The sequence below is a fragment of the Globicephala melas genome, chromosome 10, assembly GCF_963455315.2.
Source record: "Globicephala melas chromosome 10, mGloMel1.2, whole genome shotgun sequence".
NCBI classification, from domain to species: Eukaryota; Metazoa; Chordata; class Mammalia; order Artiodactyla; family Delphinidae; genus Globicephala; species Globicephala melas.
This window is the reverse complement of record NC_083323.1, coordinates 42,405,585-42,428,773: the sequence shown is the minus strand read 5'-3', so window position 1 is coordinate 42,428,773 and position 23,189 is coordinate 42,405,585. Positions and strand designations below refer to the sequence as shown.

The 23,189-nt window shown below is 36.7% G+C and overlaps 2 protein-coding genes across 3 annotated transcripts in view; one reads left to right on the top strand and one right to left on the bottom strand.

Moving 5' to 3' along the window:
* GLIPR1 (GLI pathogenesis related 1) overlaps positions 1 to 2,104 on the top strand; it is a 42,181-nt gene extending 40,077 nt beyond the window's left edge. Inside the window, exons 6-7 of the mRNA XM_030866247.2 lie at positions 760 to 786; positions 886 to 2,104. Coding sequence (XP_030722107.1) covers positions 760 to 786; positions 886 to 1,040 — 182 coding nt within the window. The 3' untranslated portion in view covers positions 1,041 to 2,104. The remainder of the gene's footprint in view (positions 1 to 759; positions 787 to 885) is intronic.
* Positions 512 to 21,586, bottom strand: KRR1 (KRR1 small subunit processome component homolog). 2 transcript variants are annotated; one of them, XM_030866242.2, is made up of 10 exons: positions 21,455 to 21,586; positions 11,073 to 11,245; positions 9,596 to 9,730; positions 9,282 to 9,407; positions 9,111 to 9,194; positions 7,731 to 7,787; positions 5,906 to 6,076; positions 3,828 to 3,905; positions 3,625 to 3,718; positions 512 to 2,136 (listed from the first exon to the last, which is right to left on the bottom strand). In XM_030866242.2, exons 1-10 carry the CDS (start codon positions 21,537 to 21,539, stop codon positions 1,994 to 1,996), a joined length of 1,146 nt encoding a protein of 381 aa, XP_030722102.1. In that variant the 5' UTR covers positions 21,540 to 21,586; the 3' UTR covers positions 512 to 1,993. The 2 variants fall into 2 exon arrangements, with proteins under 2 accessions (XP_030722102.1, XP_030722104.1); XM_030866244.2 differs by lacking the exon at positions 7,731 to 7,787.
* Positions 21,587 to 23,189: the final 1,603 nt, after the last annotated feature.

Genomic DNA, 23,189 nt, shown 5'->3' with positions numbered 1-23,189 from the left:
GAATGTTTAACATTTTAAAAATATATATATGTAAGAAAAAATATAACTAGCAAGCATATCATACCTTGATTTCATGGATATAACTGCCAGGAAAAGTTAAAGAAGCGGAAGCTTCGTCGCAATTCACCACAGCAAAGCCCAGTCAGTCACAGGTATGATGACCAGGGATGCTCACGAGTACCAGAGGGTCAGCTCCTTGATGGATTCCACCATAGGGGTGCAACAGCAGCTGGCATAGAACCGGTGTAAAAGAGGTGTCTGACCATTTAAAAAGTATAAGGAGGCTATGGCAGATGTGGAATTCTCTTCCCAGTGCTCTGAATGTCAAAATCTTAATAAAGCTCAGTGGAAGGAGAGGAGTAAATATGACTTTGATATCCAAATGCCCTACTGATATACTAATGACAAACTGGAATGTATGAGAGAGGCCACTGTCTCTTCATTACTGACCATAGATAGTATCATTCTTCTCAGGAGAAACTTACTTTCAGGAAAATATTTTAATAAATTGCTCACACTGATTATTACTAATACTTATTTTTAATTGTTTTATTTTAATTGCATTTATTTTATCTGCCAGTTACATTATGTAAAATGATTTTCCATTTATAGTAGTGGTATATAAAAAGTTTATATATAAAGGTTATATAAACAAGTTGAAACAGTCAATGGTTACAATTAAGAGACTTGGCTTTTTAAAAGAAAACAAAAGCCTCACCAGTATCTATTCTTTTAATTCTTTTCTTTCTTATTTTATAGCTAACCCACAACGAGACAAAGTGACACGTATGTATATAAACCTTAAATTGTATAAGATCTATCTGAGCTATGTTACTGCATTATGAGGAATAACATTTAAGAGTATATTTTATGTTTGTTTCACAGGTTACTACTCTGTTGTGTTTCCAGACTGGCCAATATTTCCACGTAACAGATACACATCTCTTTTCCTCATTGTTACTCCACCAATCCTAATACTGAGTGTTATAATTATCAGTTTGGTCAAGCACAAATACCCTCATTTAGTTCTTCTGAACTAATACAATCCAGGGGGGGAAAAAGCCTCATTCGTACATGGCTTTAAAAAATAAAATTGGGTGTTATTTCTAATTTGCAGCAAACCCTTACTCAAAAGAAGAAATGGTTCAATTTCCTAACATTAGAAGGTAAACTCATCTTTACTTTCCACTTTTTATGAAGAAGCATTGTTTTCATGCTGCCACAGCTGTGACTTTCAGTGAGTAACCTACCCCCCGTGTGCCTTAGCTTCTAAATATGTAAAATCAGTGAGCTAGATTTAGGCGAGTCCTGGCCCTCATCAGTAAAAAGCGTTTCTATGTAACCTGTTGCCTGCTGCTTCAATTCCAAATATCTGGTTTTCCCTGTTCTCTTGCAAATTTGATGTCTTTCTGGTTTACTACTTCCTCAGACTCATATTGGAATAGTAATTAAGGGAATTAATTTAAAAGGCCTTGCACTTTTGGATTATGGATTACTCTTGGAACAAAATGTAAAATAAGATTACAAAAAGGGATAAACCTAAATGTTTACTTGTTGCCATTAGAGCACTGAAAAATCTATTTTCCTCAAAACCAAATGCTGGGACATGATTATATTTAAAGACTAACCGATGGCCTCAGACATTGGATTTGATGGATAATTACAGTAGCTACACTGCAAAAATCTTTACATAAACAACCTTAAGAATTACCCCTAAAACCATGCCTAGATAAAACGTGCCTGGAATAGATTAGGTGCAATGCATATAAACACAGATATACCACCTTCTAGTATAAAAATTTTCAAAAAACATGGAGAATACAATAATTTATAAAGAATTGCAGTTTATGTAAAGAACAAAACAAACTCAGAAAAAAGTGATCAGGGTATTACTTCTCAGGGATAAGGCAACTAATGCCCTAGTATCTCAAAATCCTTTACAAAAGGAGATAGCTTAATAAATTCTAGCTCAGGGATTTTTGTTTTATGTATGTTACTTTTTTTTCTTCTTTTTCTTTTCATCTGCTTCCATTTTAAGCTTAACTTCTTCAACTGTAAGGGCTCCCAGTTTCTTACTCTTCGCTTTCTTAACCTTTTCCTTGATGGCTGCCACATCAATTTTAGTTTCAGTAGAAGCTAAATAAAAACAATACATGTAATTCTTTAGATTATACCAAATAAAACAAAGAATACATATAAGACGATAATTTCAGAGTACTGTTACAATTGAAAGATCATGTTACAAGATAAAACACCTGCTTAAAGGAAAGTTAGAAATTTCTTCTAACTAACTAGGAGAAAACAAAGTACTTTAAAAATACATTAGTGAAAATATACATGAAAATGGCATTATACTTTAACTATTTGAACCAATTACTGGATTCAACTATTAAAATTACATTTTTCCCTTAAATTGTTTTATTCCACATTGGAACTTTAGAGGATTCCTTAAAAAACTTAGTTTTCCGAATTTTCAATTAATGACTAGTAGTATTTCATTTAACAAGATTTTGATAATAAAGACCATAATCTGAGAGTATCTGGAGGTCCTCCTAACAGAACCCAACCCCATGTATTTAACACAATAAGTGTGAACAAAACAGAAAAGCAGTGGAAAAAAACACAACCTTTTCTTATTATTTAAAGAACAGCACTCAGGACATAAAGAACCACAAGATAAAATGTCATCAAACAACCCAGCAACTTGAGAGCAGACTTAAAGCCTCCACTAGAGTGGAACAGCTACACTTTAATCAGTAATAAACTGAGATTAAACTAGCTATTGAATACCTTCAGAGTACATAACTGACAGATTGTACAAACTAGAAAGTATAATGCTTATGATATTTTTATATAACCAAGGATCTGAATAGTAGAATATTAAAGCTGTTAACACTGATATAAATTAACAAACTAGTACTGTCACATCTGGCTTTGACCAACAGGTCATGTGCAATGCTGCTGGGTGACCTCCCTCCCCTCACTGTGCCACTGACTACTTTGGAGAGTTACCTTACAGAGGAGTACACGTGTTACTAGTGGAAAAGAAAATGCGAAAGAGGAGAAGACGGATCAAAATGAGGCTAGGAATGAGAAGAAAAGGCATCAGCGTGTTTTCTCTGAGTGTCTTTAAAAGTCCCTGAGTAAGAAAGATCGTCCTGCTATTTTGTTGGTGTCTTTTAGCCCAAGTGATGAGAAATCCACGTTAACCATACAGGAATCAAATTTGAAGCCACAGATCACACAAGTAAAGAAAGTACAACTTTTGATAAGCTCTTTTTAAAGGGCATGATAGCAGAGCTCAGGGATCTTACTGTTTTATTTTTACAGAAGATTCACTGCTCTGGTTTATATCTTTCACAACAGAGTCCTTCCTCAGCACAGAGGTCAGGAAGGGACTGTCAATCTGGGATACTCTTAAATAAGCATTAGCTGCTACTAAATTATAAATTATCTCAGTCACCACCGCTTTTCCCTAGGATTTGTGATTAATGAAATGCTAAGAGAATTGATGAAACGCATGGTTATTTCTTAACACTCAAAGAGCTTCAGACAAATCCACTATGGGTTTACTTTTCCTCTAACAGACTTACGGCATACCAAGAGTTGGAAAACAAGCATTACCTTCCTTAGGTTTCACAACTGGTTTTTCTTTAGGTGGAATAAACGCTTTGTTTCTTTCCTCTTGTCTCCTACTAAGAGCTTCTGCTTGTTTAGCCTACATCATTAAGAAAAAAAACTACATTAAAAAACGCTTTTGTAGTTAAATAAGAATTCAAGTATCTATAAACTTTGCAACTAGTGTTGTAAGCTAGACATGGTCTTACCTTTATTGCTTCCATTTTCTGTCTCCTCTTTTGACTTGCCTTCAGAAAGTATTCACCAGTAGCCAATTCTTTATCAATCTGTTGAAATCAGTATTTACAATACATCATAAATAATGTAGATGAGAAGTCAATTCCTAAGAAATTAACAGTGACCTTGAGGTAAAGACAGTGGGGTCAAAACTGATTACTCTATAAAGGTAGCAACATAAAAAGAAGGAAATGTCCTCTAAGCTGAGGGGAATATATATGCACAAAAGCATGTAGGTAGGAAAGTAGGTGATGTGTTCATGGAATACACAACAGACTGCTTGAGGTGGGGTGGAAGGTCAATGATTCAGAAAAGTGTGAGAGGAAACTGGAAAGACAGTTTTGGGGAAGCATGAAGAAACATGAATGACAGGTAAGGGAAGTGGGATATGATTTAGAAATGACTGAAGGTTCCTGAGAAGAGTGAAGAGAGCAAAGTAGCACTTTATGAAAGGTACAGAAGAAAGGAGAAGAGGTAAAAGGCTGTTTTTAAAAAAAGGCTGCAGCATACAAAATGAAAAGCAAGAACTGTCAGGATGTGGAGACTAAGTACTAATTTGCAGTAGCAAATTCATTAAGTAGTCAACATATAATTAATTGGTCTACCTAAGGCAATGTTCTACTAAACTCTAATACTAAGCTCTCTACACTTCCTAACTCACTTAATCCTTATTAACAATTCTTTGAGACAGGAATGATCATTATCCCTATTTTCTGTACAAAGAAACTGAGGCATGGATGGGGTTAAATAAATTATGCCCATAATTACATAGCAAGTAAGTGACAGAATAAGTCAAATGAGACATCGCTGATTCAAGAAGCTTACAGTCATTAAAAAAAAAAAAGATAAAACGACAACTACTTACAGTACAGGGCTATACAAAATATATCAGGTGTTACAGAAGCATGGTTTAGTAACTGGAATACTCGCTTTCCCCCAACTAACACTTTCCTTCTGGCTTCACTTTGTTTTCCAAAATAGACCTCAAGATCCAACACTTCCATTTTTACTATGATCATCATTCCTTTTTTACCTTTGACCTTTCATCAAACCTTCCTGGAAAACTACAAACACAGGGCTATGGGGAAAACAAGATATAGTACACAGAAAGAGATGGGTTTACATGCTAAGCACAAAGAACTCGTAAAAGGGAAGACTTTAACATACAGCCAAGGAAGGGAATAATGAAGCAAGACACCTCAGAAGACAGGTGACGACAGAATTCAAAGAACAGAAAAAGAAAGGATTGATGCAGATGGAAAAAAAAATTGAGATAAGAGGAAGTTGAAAGAGTTCTTGCCTCGTAGTCTCAAATACTTCTAGTAGATGACATTGCATTTTATTTTACTGGAGTAGGAGGGTGGCTAAAGAATTAAGAGGACACAGAGATGCCAGAGAATACTGAAGACCTATCTGAGATTGGAAACGTGAATTTTTAAGGGATATAATCCAAAGATATGACTTTCTTCAGCTATGTTCAGTAGCCACGTTATGGGAAACAAGTCAAGTTTTAGGACTGATCTAAGTTTTAGTTTTGTTGGGCAGGTGTGATTGATAGAAGAAAAGGGAGTATGAAAGAAAACAGTGATGGGCAAGAGAGAAAAGGAAATTTTAGAAAGGGAATGATGCCAGAGGACAGTTGACAAAATTAGGGGCATTCATGTCTTAAAAAAAGGATAGATATTAGACTTAAGATTTCAAATCCAGAGCAGTCCTATAGTACATGGTCACATGAATGATGCTAAAGCAGAGCAGAAAGCATTGTGGACTAAATCGTTGAATTTTTTTTAACCATGGAACATTTATAGTGGCTACAGATACACAACTGACACCACCTACCTTGACGGAGTTTACACTCACAGTATGAAGCTTCCACTCACCACCCCCATATAATTAGTTCAAAATAAGCCTATTCACACTTACCTTCAGTTTCTTAAATCTCTACACACCCAAACGTACATACACAGAAATTCCACCCTCAAAGTTTCCGACAAAAATAGATTAAAATGGTTTCCCCCTCATGTAAAGAAATTCAACATTTAATACTGACCTGACTTTCTGGCTGTGGTGGTGGGAATGGTGTATACTCCTTCTTAACAGTTTTCTTCTTTGGTTCCTTGCGTTTATTCACATTTTTGTGCTTGAACTGTGGCAAAAATCTTTCCCAACTCTGTGATCTTAACTCAGAATCTTTCGCCAACTCTCGTTTAATCATTAAGGTCTTCAACCATGGCAATATATGAACAAAGTAAACTTTTAATTAAAAAAAAATTTTTTTTTTGATGTGGACCATCAAAAGTCTTTATTGAATTTGTTACAATATTGCTTCTGTTTTATGCTTTTTGGTTTTTTGGCCGCGAGGCATGTGAGATCTTAGCTCCCCAACTAGGGATCGAACCTGCACCCCCTGCATTGGAAGGCAAAGTCTTAACCACTGGACTGCCAGGGAAGTCCCAAACATTTTTAATTTTAGCAGTCATATGTTTTGCAACCTAAGACATTATCAACATTGTTCCTATAAATAATAAAATTGAAAGGAACAATTCTTAGTCTCTTCAGTAGGATTAAACCAATTCTGGAAACAAAAAATATATAATCTCAAACATGCATAATTAACCAAGCATCAGAAAACCATTAGAAATTTAGACAGAATTATTAAAATAAACTGAGATGAAAATAAGACTAACTCAGTTTTTCAACCATTATTTCATTAAAACCTTTAAAATTCAACCTAACAATTAGCAGGGAGAGTTCTTAATTAGTGATGTTTCCTACAAGCAGGAAGCTAGCACCCTGAAATATGACGGAAAGAAAAAAAGTTTCTCATCATCAACAAAACGAAATGTTTTCACACTTCCCCTACTCCATCTGAATTTTATAGACACTGAAACATCAGAGGATGCAAACGAGGCATCAGATGCAAGATGTCCCAATGTAACTCAAAATCGTTTTTTCACCCCAATCTAAGAGTGACTTTTCAACTTAACTTCATTAAATTCAAGGATTGTTTAACAAATATCCATCATAAAACAACTCATTATACCGTGGTTACATTTCCAAGAATAATCAAGAACTTTATGCACACACGGATATAACAGATCTCTCTCGAAGAGCCTATAATTTGACTGTTAAATTCCAAAATAGGTTTTAATGCAATCTCAAATATTCCAGACTTTACTTATAGAAAAAGGCAGAATTCAGGACTTCCCCAGTGGGCCAGTGGTAAAGAATCCACCTTCCAATGCAGGGGACACGGGTTTGATCCCTGGTCAGGGAAGATCCCATATGCCACTGGGCATCCCATATGCCACCGGGTGCCTCAACTAGAGAGCCCATGCGCCCTGGAGCTGGCAGCCACTAGATAGAAAACCCGCACACCACAACCACAGAGAAGCCCGTGCGCTGCAACAAATGATCCTGCGTGCTACAATGAAAGATCCTGTGTGCTGCAATGAAGACCCAACACAGCCAAACAAAAATCTTTTTAAATAAATTAATTAATTAAAAAAAGAAAAGGGCAGAATTGTAAAAGATCACATCTTTAAATATAATATGTGGGCTCAAACCCTAAGAAAACTGGATTGGTACCATCTACTACAAATCCTATGAAGCTTATTTTATTGGTATTGGAAGTGAATCACTACATTACACTGTCCCCTTCAATAGCTTTCAAACTGTACTCCAAAGAGGCCTAAACTTCCAAAGAAGGAACTATAGGACTGGGATAGAGTTGAGTGGGCTGAACTCTACCCCAATTTACCCCAAATAGCTCTGCTTTATCTGTTTTGTATATTAGGCTTTCATAAAAGATTTACTTTCAAGAAAGGTTTCTGTAGCTAAAAACAACTTTGTAGTAGTATACAGTGAACACTCACTTTAATGTTATAAATTGGATGAATATTCTTCATAGTGTCTAGGACTACTTTTCGAACCTGAAATTTGCAAAGAAAAATGAATCAGTCATGTATAAAGATTTTAGTGAACTAGGTAGACGAGGATTAATATATCACAAAATAGCCTATGAACCAGGCAATGGCTACCAAATTGGATACTGTAGTCCCTTCAACTGTTCTGAGTGGCTTCTAGGTCTTTCACAATAGTCAACCTCCCTTGGATACAATGAAGTCTCTCAACTTTACTGATAAAAAGCTATACACAGAATTAACACAACACTCTGGAGCTGTAAAATTTAGGGGGAAGAGGGCTGGATTTAGAGTTAGAATATATGCACTCAAATAGTGGGACTGCCACTTCATACGACAAAGGCACTTAATTTTCCTATTCCAGCTTTTTCATTTGTAATATGGAAATAAAACTACCTTAAGGATCTGTCATAAGAAGTAAATAATATACTTAGACTCTACAAAACTGTGAAATATTCAAAATATTTAAGTTATTATTGCCCCATGAGAAAAAAGCAGATAACTTATGAGAAAGAGGTCCAATAGAATTAAGGTTAAAGGCCCTGGAAAGCAAGTAAGACCTCACTGCCAGATACAGATAACAAAAGCCTCAAAAGGAGTTAATAGAAAGAGTATCTGCTCCACAGATTTTCTCATAACATCTGACAAGCTAAAGAAGATGTTCATAAAAACATTAACATTCAAAGAAAATATATCTTAAAGGAAGTTTTCTGAGCCTGACCTCTACTGGCTGAATACATTACTGCAAAGAACAAGATTTGTTCAATTCTCCAGTCATTAAAATGCATGTAGGGGCTTCCCTGGTGGCGCAGTGGTTGAGAGTCTGCCTGCCGATGCAGGGGCCACGGGTTCGTGCCCCGGTCCGGGAGGATCCCGCGTGCCGCGGAGCGGCTGGGCCCGTGAGCCATGGCCACTGAGCCGGCGCGTCCAGAGCCTGTGCTCCGCAACGGGAGAGGCCACAACAGTGAGAGACCCGCGTACCGCAAAAAAAAAAAAAAAAAAAAATGCATGTAATTACTTCGTGTTTCTTATGTTTGCTACAGACTGAGACCTTAAATGCCCACTTAAAATTCGAGTGGAGGGAGTAATGATGTGCAGACCTCCTAATTCAGAAATGGATCTCTCTTCAGTTACCAAAGGTTGGCCATAATATGTTAGGGTCCAGGAAATTACATGAATTCCCTCAAATTACATGAAGAATTTACTAATGGAAAATCAAACAAAGCATATTCTAAAAATATATATATAAAACAATATATTATCCAATGAACTATTATATTATTTCATTTATTCTCTGTGGAAAATTAACTGAAGAGAATAAATAGTTCTCACCTCTTTTAAGCCACTAAAAGGTCCAATGGCTGAAACCGTGTTTCCCTGTACCATAATGTAACAGTTTGTTAAGAGTTCCAACGCCTACATCAAAAGAGCAATAAGTTGAAATTCAGTACACTTAAAAACTAACAAAAGAGGAAGACATACTTTTTCACTAATAAAAAGTACCTTCAACGTAGATCCTTTGGGACCAATAAGCCGTTGTCTTCTTTTTACAAATCTTTCTTTATTTCTTACTAAAGAACCTATTTTAATGATGTCACATGCAACATCATCCTGAAGAATTCGTACTGCCTTTTGGGAAAATAAAAAAGAAAACTCCATCAATATTCTTGACAAGTACATATCTTCTGCAAGCCAAGAAATTTAAGCACAGTTAAGCACAAAAATGAAATCTTTATGGTGCAGGAAGAGACGCAGTGTTATATGTTGTCTCTAATGTTGAGGCAAATAAAGCAAAGTCTCTGTAATTCTTAATTTACCTGTTCAAATGAAACACTCCTTGCTAACAGTTTTATTAGGTCTCTGGCCCTAATGATGATATATGGATCAAATGTCTTCTTTGTTGTACAGACAGTCATGCTGCCCTCGATCAGGTCCAGGGTTGCATTAACATGCTACAATACAAAAAGAGCAAACAAGCAGTTGTCTGAAAATGAATTCAATTTTAGATAATTACAGAGCCGATCCTAACCAAATTAATAATTTGTCTGCCATTAAGCTATCTCAAAATTCATTAACTCTCTCCTTGAAGAAGCTAGAAAGTTAATGTAAATAATTGATTACTGTTAGACTTCAAAGAATATAAGAAACTCAGGCAATTGAAAACATTTATAATTGGCTTTAGAATAATTTATACTTATTGGAATAAAGATTATCTCTAGTTTAAAAAATATATATCAGTCAAAATGAGGCTACATTTTAAAATTAAGGTAAAAATGTAAAGCTATATAATTTCCCTACCTTGGCTGGATCCAGCTCTAATCTCTAATCTGCTCCCTAGAGTGAGAATGGACTTTCCCTTTCAAACTTTTTTCTAGCTGGTTTGTATTAGCTAAATACAAAGTAAAAACAAATTATCATAGGTTTAAAAATAAAAGCAGTGATTATGATTACTACAGTGATTAAAACTATGCATTAACTTTCAAATGGAAGAATCAGATTTCAACAAAGCAAATAAAAATGCTGTTTTCTAACTTGTGAGCATAATCTGAAGAATATTTCAATATAGTGAATGACGAACAATTAAACCTAAGGTTAGGTGTCTATAAGTTTACGAAAAAAACCCCAAAATTGAGTCTAATCTCCGATGTAGACAGCTGTAAAACACGCCTGCAGTTTGCTAAACCACCCTCATACCTAATGCACACAAATGACTCTAGAGCAGTGCCACAGCTGACAAATACATTTTCTATCAATCTAGTGTACCTACATACACAGGTGAACCAAAAGCTTCATTAAATGATACTTATCCTTACCACATGTGATACATTGATGTATTTTTTTCTAAAGGCTCATTATATCCACTAAATTGACTTCTTGATTCACTAAGGGGTCTCAATCCAGTTTGAAAAATAAAATCAAATACACTGCTCTAGGGGCACGGCAGAGGAAAGTTAAACAATGCCAGGAGTATGCCTCAGCTCAAACTGTACAGGTTCGTGGCAACCATTATAGTAGCAGACATTCTGAAATTTGGAGTTCACAAGTGAGTTTCAGACCATCTGTGAATCCCCTAAATATTTAAAGGCATGTGAATTTTTCCAAGTAATCTATTATTCACAAAACTAAAAACAAATGAACTGTAAGGATAATTATCTAGTCTGTTTAAAATATCAAAGGAATCAAATTAACCAGCTATGGTAGCACCTTTAAAAAAAAATCCATCAGCACACATTCAGTTACTTAAAAGATATAAGCAAAAACAAAATCTCAAAGAAATACATAAGATATGCATACATGTTCACTCAAGGCTTTCTGTACCAATGGCCAGCACTCTTTCAAGTAAGCCTCTCTATATTTTGGAAACAAAGTTGCAAAACTGCTCTCCTCCAAGAGTCCTCTGGGATTGTCCTCTTTGGAAAAAGCTGGCTCCTTCCAACCATCAGGAACAGTGAGGAGTTCTGATTCATCTACAAAGGGGGAAAAATCTATACATCAGATTTAACTTCTTTTGGACACGTTTTGAACACTTGTATGCATACATTCACAAGCTTCCCAATACTCTCCTCGCATTTCCTTTTCCCCTGCTTTTTATATTATTCAACAGTCCAAGAACGTGCCTCTGTCATTATCACCAAAATACTGTATTAAAATTGTATGTATTTCAGTCGCCTCAGAAGACAAAGTTCCTTAAGGGCAGGGACTCTTCTTCGATCCACACTTATTGGCATACACCTGGTACATATTCAACACTTACAAACTTCTACTGCACCACACTATCTTAGAGTTGAAGATCCAAACACCATTTTGTTTACATTACTATTTTAAATATAAGTAACCTTTCAGACTCAATGAAGTGCAGCCTATGTGTATATATATACGTGCATGTGTGTGTACATAAAACTTTCAAAAGCTTGATCCCAGTGTACCCTTTCAGTTAATATTCACTAGTACAGGGTTTTAGGTTTTCCAAAGACCTTTCACGTGCGTTATTTCTGTATTCTCTCACGACTACAAAAGGTAGGAAGAACTGGTATTATTATTCCCATTTTATAAAAGATATTCAGTTCAAAAACTTTTAAGTGACTTGTAAGGGAATATGAAGCTCAGTCTAGGTCTCCTCTCACTAGAACAAAATGCCTCCTAAGGGCTATAAATTATTTCCCATATCATTTATCAAAACTCCTGGTCCTGGATTTTAAGAACCTCTTAAATCCAACAGCTGTGCTTTAATTCAGTACTACTCAAAGATATGATCCATAGGCCTGAAGCACCAGCATAAACTGAGAGTTTGTTAGAAATGCAGTTCTTGGGCTCCATCCAGACCAACTAAATGTGAATCTCTGGGATGAAGCCCAGGAATCTTTCTTAACAGTCTCATGACGAGATTCCTATGCATACTAAAGTTTAAGAAGCAGGTCTTATAGTTCATCTTATCCACTCCAGTCAGGTAAACTTGCTTTCTGTTTCTTAGGTAAACTTGCTTTCTGTTTCTTATACTCACATCCACTTTGTTACTTCTGGTTCAAATCACAGAGAATTAGCTAGTCTTTATTTATCGTTCACTTCTCAATATCCCCCCCCCAAAACCCTCAAATTCTACAATAGTGATTACTTAAAATGCATATCTGACCAAGATCTTACCCAATTTAAACACTTAAATGATTATGAATTTAAAAAAAACAAAGAAAAAAAAAAACCCACTGGCTAAGGAAATCACCAGGAGTTTCACAATGGAGGAAGTACAAATAGCCCCAAAACATGTAAAGATGTGTAACCTCATTAGTAATCAGGAAAGTCTGATTTAAAAACACAATCAGATATGATTTCACACTTAACAAAATGACAGAAATGAAAAATTCAGATAACAGCAAGTGTTAGTGCTCATCTACTGACATCGGGAGTGTAAAGCAGCACAACTCCTTTGGGAAGATTTAGCATTATTTGCACATGCCCTACCCTACAATTCAAGGATTCCAATCCCATGTAAGGTACATAACCAGAGAAACTCTCTAACGTGTCAACAAGGAGGTATGTACACAGATATTTATACCATATTGTTTATAATAACAATGGGAACAATAAAATGTCCAGCAACATTAAAATGAAAATACAGAGATTGCCTCATCCACCAGAGGGCAGACAGCAGAAGCAAGAAGAACTACAATCCTGCAGCCTGTGGAACAAAAACCACATTCACAGAAAGACAGACAAGATGAAAAAGCAGAGAGCTATGTACCACATGAAGGAACAAGAAACCCCAGAAAAACAACTAAATGAAGTGGAGATGGGCAACCTTCCAGAAAAAGAATTCAGGATAATGATAGTGAAGATGATCCAGGACCTCAGAAAAATAATGGAGGCAAAGATCAAGATGCAAGAAATGTTTAACAAAGACCTAGAAGAATTGAAGAACAAACAAACAGAGATGAACAAAACAATAACTGAAATGAAAACTACACTAGAAGGAATCAATAGCAGAATAACTGAGGCAGAAGAACGGACAAGTGACCTGGAAAACAGAATGGTGGAATTCACTGCTGCGGAACAGAATACAGAAAAAAGAATGAAAAGAAATGAAGACAGCCTAAGAGACCTCTGGGACAACATTAAACGCAACAACATTCGCATTACAAGGGTCCCAGAAGGAGAAGAGAGAGAGAAAGGACCCAGAAAATATCTGAAGAGATTATGGTCAAAAACTTCCCTAACATGGGAAAGGAAATAGCCACCCAAGTCCAGGAAGTGCAGCGAGTCCCATACAGGATAAACCCAAGGAGAAACATGGCAAGACACATAGTAATCCAATTGGCAAAAATTAAAGACAAACTATTGAAAGCAGCAAGGGAAAAATGACAAATAACATAGAAGGGAACTCCCATAAGGTTAACAGCTGATTTCTCAGCAGAAACTCTACAAGCCAGAAGGGAGTGGCGTGATATACTTAAAGTGATGAAAGGGAAGAACCTACAACCAAGGTTACTCTACCCGGCAAGGATCTCATTCAGATTCAACAGAGAAATCAAAAGCTTTACAGAAAAGGAAAAGCTAAGAGAATTCAGCACCACCAAACCAGCTCTACAACAAATGCTAAAGGAACTTCTCCAAGTGGGAAACACAAGAGAAGAAAAGGACCTACAAAAATGAACCCAAAACAATTTAAAAAATGGTCATAGGAACATACATATTGATAATTACCTCAAACATGAATGGATTAAATGCTCCAACCAAAAGACAAAGGCTTGCTAAATGGATACAAAAACAAGACCCATATATATGCTGTCTACAAGAGACCCACTTCAGACCTAGGGACACATACAGACTTAAAGTGAGGGGATGGAAAAAGATATTCCATGCAAATAGAAATCAAAACAAAGCTGGATTAGCAATACTCATATCAGATAAAATAGACTTTAAAATAAAGAATGTTACAAGAGGTAAGGAAGGACACTACATAACGATTGGAGGATCAATCCAAGAAGAAGATATAACAATTATAAATATATATACACCCAACATAGGAGCACCTCAATACATAAGGAAACTGCTAACAACTCTAAAAGAGGAAATCGACAGTAACACAATACTAGTGGGGGACTTTAACACCTCACTTACACCAATAGACAGATAATCCAAAAGAAAATAAATAAGGAAACAGAAGCTTTAAATAACACAATAGACCAGATAAATTTAATTGATATTTATAGGACATTCCATCCAAAAACAGCAGATTACACTTTCTTCTCAAGTAAGCACGGAACATTCTCCAGGATAGATCACATCTTGGGTCACAAATCAAGCCTCAGTAAATTTAAGAAACTGAAATCATATCAAGCATCTTTTCTGACCACAATGCTATGAGATTAGAAATGAATTACAGGGAAAAGAACGTAAAAAACACAAACACATGGAGGCTAAACAATACATTACTAAATAACCAAGAGATCACTGAAGAAATCAAAGAGGAAATCAAAAAATATCTACAGAAAAATGACAGTGAAAACACGACGATCCAAAACCAACGGGATGTAGCAAAAGCAGTTCTAAGAGGGAAGTTTACAGCTATACAAGCTTACCTCAAGAAACAAGAAAAATCTCAAACAATCTAACGTTACACCTAAAGGAACTAGAGAAAGAAGAACAAACAAAACCCAAAGTTAGCAGAAGGAAAGAAATCATAAAGATCAGAGCAGAAATAAATGAAATAGAAACAAAGAAAACAATAGCAAAGATCAATAAAACTAAAAACTGGTTCTTTGAGAAGATAAACAAAATTGATAAACCATTAGCCAGACTCATCAAGAAAAAGAGGGAGAGGACCCAAATCAATAAAATTAGACAGGAAAAAGGAGAAGTTACAACAGACACCGCAGAAATGCAAGGCATCCTAAGAGACTACTACAAGCAACTCTATGCCAATAAAATGGACAACCTGGAAGAAATGGACAAATTCTTAGAAAGGTATAACCTTCCAAGACTGAACCACGAAGAAATAGAAAATATAAACAGACCAATCACAAATAATGAAATGGAAACTGTGATTAAAAATCTTCCAACAAAGAAAAGTCCAGGACCAAATGGCTTCATCACAGGTGAATTCTATCACACATTTAGAGAAGAGCTAACACTTATCCTTCTCAAACTCTTCCAAAAAACTGCAGAGGAAGGAACACTCCCAAACTCATTCTATGAGGCCACCATCACCCTGATACCAAAACCAGACAAAGATGTTACAAAAAAAGAAAGCTACAGGCCAATATCACTGATGAACACAGAAGCAAAAATCCTCAACAAAATGCTAGCAAACAGAATCCAACAACACATTGAAAGGATCATACACCATGATCAAGTGGGATTTATCCCAGGGATGCAAGGATTCTTCAATATATGCAACTCAATCAATGTGATACACCATATGAACAAACTGAAGAATTAAAAACCATATGATCATCTCAATAGATGCAGAAAAAGCTTTTGACAAAATTCAAAACCCATTTATGATAAAAACTCTCCAGAAAGTGGGCACAGAGGAAACCTACCTCAACATAATAAAGGCCATATACGACAAACCCACAGCAAACATCATTCTCAATGGTGAAAAACTGAAAGCATTTCCTCTAAGATCAGGAACAAGACAAGGATGTCCACTCTCACCACTATTATTCAACATAGTTTTGGAAGTCCTAGCCACAGCAATCAGAGAAGAAAAAGAAATAAAAGGAATACAAATTGGAAAAGAAGAAGTAAAACTGTCACTGTTTGCAGATGACATGATACTATACATAGAGAATCCTAAAAATGCCACCAGAAAACTACTAGAGCTAATCAATGAATTTGGTAAATTTGCAGGATACAAAATTTTTTTTTCTTGTTTTATTTTTTATTTTGACCCCATTTACTTTTTAAATTAAATTTTCATTTAAGATCATTGTAGATTCACATGAAGTTAAGAAATACAGAGGAGTCCTGTATTGTTCACCCTGTTCTCCCCAATGGTAAAATCTCACATAACTATAGTACAGGATATTGACATTGACACAATCCTTTGATATTATTCAGATATCACTAGTTTCATGCATGTAATCACCACCACAGTTATGACAAAAAGCAGTTTCACTGCTTTTTCACTGCAAGTACAAGCCATTGGTACTTGAAACAACTTGGATGTATCTTCAGAAAATACATCCAAGTTGTTGCAAGTACCAATGGCTTGTTTTGAAGATACATCCAAGTTGTTGCAAGTACATCTGAAGATACATCCAAGTTGTTGCAAGTACCAATGGCTTGTTCCTTTTTATTGCTGAGTAATATTCCATGGTATGGATGAACCAGTTTGTTTAACAATTTACCCACTGAAGGACATTTGGGTTGTTTCTAGTTCTAGGCTATTACAAGTAAAGCTTCTGTGAACATTCACATACAGGTTGCTGTGTGAATATAAGTTTCATCTGTCTGGGATAAATGTCCAAGAATGCAATTGCTGGGTCACATGGTAATTGCACATTTAGTTTTATAGGAATTTGCCAAACGCTTTCCCAGAGTGGTTGTATCATTTTTAAGGTCCTATTAGCAATGTATGAATGATCCAGTTTCTCCACATATTCTCCAGCATTTGCTGTTGTCATTTTTTTTTAATTTTAGTCATTTCAATAGGTATGCAGTGATATCTCTTTGAAGCTTACATGTGCATTTCCCTAATAGCTAATGATGTCAAACATCTATTCATGTGTTTATCTGCCACCTGTACATATTCTTTTTTTCCACACACACACTCTGTATTTTATTTTTACAAGAGAAAAATAAACGGACACCAAGCATTGTAAATGGATGACCACAACAAAAGCAACAATGATTGCAATTACCAAACATGAAACACACTCATACTATGTCATAATATTGACCTTCAGTCCAGTAATCCTCCACTGTAACAGGTCCTTTACTTTGCAGTGAAAATTGATTTGTATATTTTTTGCCTCTGAGTCCTTGTGGGATTTTTTTTTTATTCAAACAGAAAATTAATGCACAGAAATCTGTTGCATTCTTATACACTAATGATGGAAAATCTGAAAGAGAAAGAAACCCTCCCATTTATCATTGCAACAAAATGAATAAAATACCTAGGAATAAATGTACCTAGGGAGACAAAAGACCTCTATGCAGAAAACTATAAGACACTGATGAAAGAAATTAAAGATGATACCAACACATGAAGAGATATACCATGTTCTTGGATTGGAAGAATCAATATTGTGAAAATGACTATACTACCCAAAGCAATCTACAGATTCAATGCAATCCCTGTCAAATTACCAATGGCATTTTTTATGGAACTAGAACAAAAAATCTTAAAATTTGTAGGGAGACACAAAAGACCCCGAATAGCCAAAGCAGTCTTGAGGGAAAAAAACAGAGCTGGAGGAATCAGACTCCCTGACTTCAGACTATACTACAAAGCTACAGTAATCAAGACAATATGGTACTGGCACAAAAACAGAAACATAGATCAATGGAACAAGATAGAAAGCTCAGAATTAAACCCACACACCTATGGTCAACTAATCTATGACAAAGGAGGCAAGGATATACAATGGAAAAAAGACAGTCTCTTTAATAAATGGTGCTGGGAAAACTGGACAGCTACATGTAAAAGAATGAAATTGGAACACTCCCTAACACCATACACAAAAGTAAACTCAAAATGGATTAGAGACCTAAATGTAAGACCGGACACTACAAAACTCTTAGAGGAAAACAAAGAAAGAACACTCCTTGACATAAATCACAGCAAGATCTTTTTTGATCCACCTCCTAGAGTAATGGAAATAAAAACAAAAATAAATGGGACCTAATGAAACTTCAAAGCTTTTGCACAGCAAAGGAAACCATAAACAAGATGAAAACCAACCCCCAGAATGGGAGAAAATATTTACAAATGAATCAACGGACAAAGGATTAATCTCCAAAATATATAAAGAGCTCATGCAGCTCAATATTAAAGAAAGAAACAACCCAATTCAAAAATGGGCAGAATACCTAAATAGACCTTTCTCCAAAGAAGACATACAGATGGCCAAGAAGCACATGAAAAGCTGCTCAACATCACTAATTATTAGAGAAATGCAAATCAAAACTACAATGAGGTATCACCTCACACCAGTTAGAATGGGCATCATCAGAAAATCTACAAACAACAAATGCTGGAGAGGATGTGGAGAAAAGAGAACCCTCTTGCACTGTTGGAGGGAATGTAAATTGATAGAGTCACTATGGAGAACAGTATGGAGGTTCCTTAAAAAACTAAAAATAGGGCTTCCCTGGTGGCGCAGTGGTTGGGAGTCCGCCTGTCGATGCAGGGGACGCGGGTTCGTGCCCCGGTCCGGGGGGATCTTGCGTGCCGTGGAGCGGCTGGGCCCGTGGGCCATGGCCGCTGGGCCTGCGCGTCCGGAGCCTGTGCTCCGCGGCGGGAGAGGCCACAGCAGTGAGAGGCCCGCGTACCGCAAAAAAAAAAAAAAAAAAAAAACGAAAAATAGAATTACCATATGATCCAGCAATTCCACTACTGGGCATATACCCAGAGAAAACCATAATTCAAAAAGACGCATGCACCCCAATGTTCACTGCAGCACTATTTACAATAGCCAGGTCATGGAAGCAACCAAAATGCCCATCGACAGACAAATGGATAAAGAAGTTGTGGTACATATACTCAATGGGATATTACTCAGCCATAAAAAGGAACAAAATTGGGTCAGTTGTTGAGACGTGGATGGATCTAGAGACTATCATACAGAGTAAGTCAGAAAGAGAAAAACAAATATCGTATATTAATGCATGTATGTGGAACCTACAAAAATGGTACAGATGAACTGGTTTGCAGGGCAGAAGTTGAGACACAGATGTAGAGAACGTATGGACACCAAGGGGGGAAAGCCGCGGGGCGTGGGGATGGTGGTGTGATGAACTGGGCAATTGGGATTGACATGTATACACTGATGTGTATAAAACTGATTACTAATAAGAACCTGCTGTATAAAAAAATAAATAAAATAAAATTTAAAAAAAACGAATACTAAACTTACTTCGGGTTATTTGTATGGAAATGTGTTAATATAAATGTTTCGGACATTACATGAAATTCCTAAAATCTTATATGTTCTGGTATAATTTATAGGTCATAATTCTAGTTATTATTTTAAAATGTATACCTCAGAAATAACGAAATTTCCCTGTCAATTGCATTATTATGAACTTTCATCAAATCTTTAACCGTGGTCATTTTTTAAGTCTTTTGTCATTTACAGACAGTTCTGGGTGTACTCTGATGCTTTTGCAAAAATGTTCCTATAAAAGGGTTTCATCTTCAAGGAATTCATGGAAAAGACTCTGAGAAGTACAGGTTTCTGGTAACTGACTATACTGCTGAACTGAAGGAATAAGCATTTTCAGAACTCTAATAGAAAACTGATGAATTCATAAAAGTGCTAACAAAAGATCAAGATGAAAAAAAATTAATTACATGGGACCGAATGAACTGATGAGGATGATTATAATTTTTGTGACTTTCTGTTTGAAGAAGAAAAAAGAGACTGTAAAACGTTGTTGTTTAAATTATATTGCTTTTGTGGATTTAAAGTGGGTTTATAATTGTATATTATAATATATTTAGTATAAAAATAGAACGTTAAAAAAAAGAGACACATGCACCCCAATGTTCATTGCAGCACTATTTACAATAGCCAGGTCATGGAAGCAACCGAAATGCCCATCGACAGATGAATGGATAAAGATGTGGTACATATATACAATGGAATATTACTCAGCCATAAAAAGGAATGAAATTGGGTCATTTGTTGAGACGTGGATGGATCTAGAGACTGTCATACAGAGTGAAGTAAGTCAGAAAGAGAAAAACAATATAGTATATTAACGCATATACGTGGAATCCAGAAAAATGGTATAGATGATCTTATTTGCAAAGCAAAAATAGAGACACAGATGTAGAGGACAAGCGTATGGACACCAATGGGGGAAAGTGGCGAGGGGTGGGGGTGGGTGTGTGATAGAAAAAGAAAATGAAAACATAAATTAGCCTGTATTCATACAAGGGAACATCATACAGTAGGGAAAAGAATAAATCACAGCTACAAGTATTGCCCTGATTGAATAATAACAACAAAGCTTAGCCTAAGAAGCAAGACACAGAAGAATATCTACAATCCTTTCTCATTCATATAAAATTCAAAAACTGACGAAATTAAAACATTTTGTGCATAGGTGGTCAAGATTATGAAGAAAGGAAACAGAATAATCAACACGATTCAGAATGGTTACTTTAGGGCATGTAGGGGGCTCTGGGGGTATGGTAATGCTCTATTCTACTTAATGGTCTGAGTGTGCTCCTTTTGGTTTTATTCTTTAAGCTGCATATATACTGTCCTCTCTGCCATACGCTTAATTAAAACAACAACGAATCACGTTTAATATCTCCCTTATGCCTATACAATGAGAGTTCAAGGTTTTTAACACTTCCAATAAGTCTGGTTGAGCAGGCCCCGGGCTATTTCTCTGGCCTTTCTGTCAATCATACAGAAGTTAATGGATAAAACAAGACTGCAAAGCAAGAGAGCAATTAACGCAGTTGAAAGAACAGGAATTGTGTTGGCAATACTTCAGCAACCCGATAAACAACAATAATAAACGTTCCAAAATTTCTTCACTGGCTGACAAACTAGCACTAAAAACACGCCTGGTATCTCCTTCTATCACCATGTCTGTCTCAGTCCTTCATTATCACTCTATCACTCGTTCACTCATATGCATAACGACCTCCTACTCCCACCTCATCCCACCCCTCACTCTGCCAACGATTTCCAGACACCGCCGCGAGTTTAAGGTCCCGAAGCGCCCTCCTCATTCTTTTACAGAAGACGCATCCAGCAAGACCCCTACTTTGGGGGTTTCCAGCAAAAGCAATTAGTTAGGAACACGCGCCGGCGCCATACAGGCGAGTCGTTCCTGCGAGTCCGGCCAACAACCCCAACCTTCAGCAATTACAGGTACTTAACTTCAAGGCGGCGTTACACGTTCCAAGGCGGCGTTACACGTTCCCAGCCAGCGAAAGGAAAAAACCCCAACTCAAAACCCCCAAACCCCAGTCTTTGGTTTTCAAACAACCTCACCTCGGCTCTCCGGCTTCGGCTTCTGGCTACGAAATTCACTTTTCCTAGACGCTGCAGCTTGTCCGTCCTGCTTGGAGGACGCCATCTTCAAACTGCTTCCCGGGCTACCGGAAGTGAACCCTTTCTTAAATCCTACCGGCTAAAATCCCCGTGCTCAAAGTGAGTTCCGCAGAACTCAGACGAGATCTGCGCAGTCTCCGTGTGTGCTTAAGCTAAAGCCCCTGTATTTGCGTACACTACTACGCTTCTCCCGCGGGGCCAATGGCGAGCCGGAGACTTCTCTTCCCGGACGCACTGCAACTACGGAGTTTCACAGCATGCTGGGAATTGTAGTTTAGCACTGGGGGTGAGTCGGAGACGGTTTTATCTATCATTTTCTCTTGGCCTCAGGGTCTAACGCGGAACGCATTTAGCCGGAGTGCAACCTGAATCGTACTGATATCACTCGTTCACTCATTCGATAAATATTTATATGATCGACCAATATGTGCTAGGCGTTGGGAAGTGGTACAGATATGAGAATATACGGTCCATGATGGCAAGAAGCGACAGTAATAACTACCATTTATTGTGAGACTACTTTGTGCCGGGCACTTTATTTGCATTATTTCTAATCCTTAAAACAAAAACAAAGTTAAAACCTCTCTAAGGTTGATTTATTTTTGGAAAGTAAGCTTTCAAAGTCATTGCTTCTGATGGTTACTTTCTTGGATCGTGGCATTTCTCTAAGCCAGAGGTGTAGTAACTAAGCGACCCTTCTGAAGTTTTTCACCTAGCCTAACATTTCCCCAAATGACTAACTCCTGTGTATCCCAACACTGCATATATAGCTGACGTCAAGATGTGAGGTTCATCTCTACTACAAATCTTTATACTTCTCGGAACCTAAAAGTTCTTACACACGATAAAGGTAAGACTTCTTTTGATGAATGGTCTTATTGCTTGCCGTTTTAAAATTTTTCTGCAGCACAAATAGGGAAAGTGTTTGATAGGCTGAATTTCTTGCATTAGTGAAATGGGGAACGTTTATCTGAAAATCACCCTCTTGTATCTTCTATAAAAGATTTTCTTTTATAAGATACATGAATAAAATAAACAATTACTTAGGGACAGAAAATCACAAGACACATAATTATGTAAAGGTTTTTGCTTTTATCCTGTGTGTCTTCTAAATGACAGGCAGTGGTTTCATCCCTATATTCTTAGCAATTTGCTAAAATTAAAAAAAAATTTTTTTAAAAAGGACAAATCCCTAAAACCTAAAATAGAACAAATAACAGCAGGTGAAAGTTATAAAGTGAGAAGCAACAGCTTCAGTGTTCCCAGAAACCCTATGAGGCAGGTTTTTGGTATCCTTATTTTAAGGAACTCAGTCACTAGTAAGTGGAGAGCTAGACTTCAGGTCCAAGCAGTTTGACCTTTAATAGCTCCAGAAAGGCTACTATACCAAAAGGATTAGTTGTTGCAAATATGTTAGCAGGAGGGCTCGGTTTTCTGCCTCATAGCTTTTGGACTTGAGCTGCAGTATCGACTCCCCTGGGTCTCCAGCCTGCTGGCCCACCCTGCCAAAAGCCCACATTTTGGACTGTCCATGCCTCCATAATCACCTGAGTAATTCTATATTCTGTGTCTCTGGAGAACCCTGACAAATATAGAAGTTTATAGTAGAGCAAATCCAAACGGCTGATGAACATGACACTCTACCGCACTGTCAGAAAAGCACAGAGACATAACA

Excerpts from the sequence above, each read along its gene's own strand:
- KRR1 (XM_030866242.2), bottom strand. The coding sequence starts at position 21,539 with ATGGCGTCCTCCAAGCAGGACGGACAAGCTGCAGCGTCTAGGAAAAGT. Across the intron at positions 9,408-9,595 it reads GGAGTGTTTCATTTGAACAG|GCAGTACGAATTCTTCAGGA; the intron begins GTAAATTAAGAA and ends TTTTCCCAAAAG. Across the intron at positions 2,137-3,624 it reads AGTTGTGAAACCTAAGGAAG|CTTCTACTGAAACTAAAATT; the intron begins GTAATGCTTGTT and ends GTTTTTATTTAG.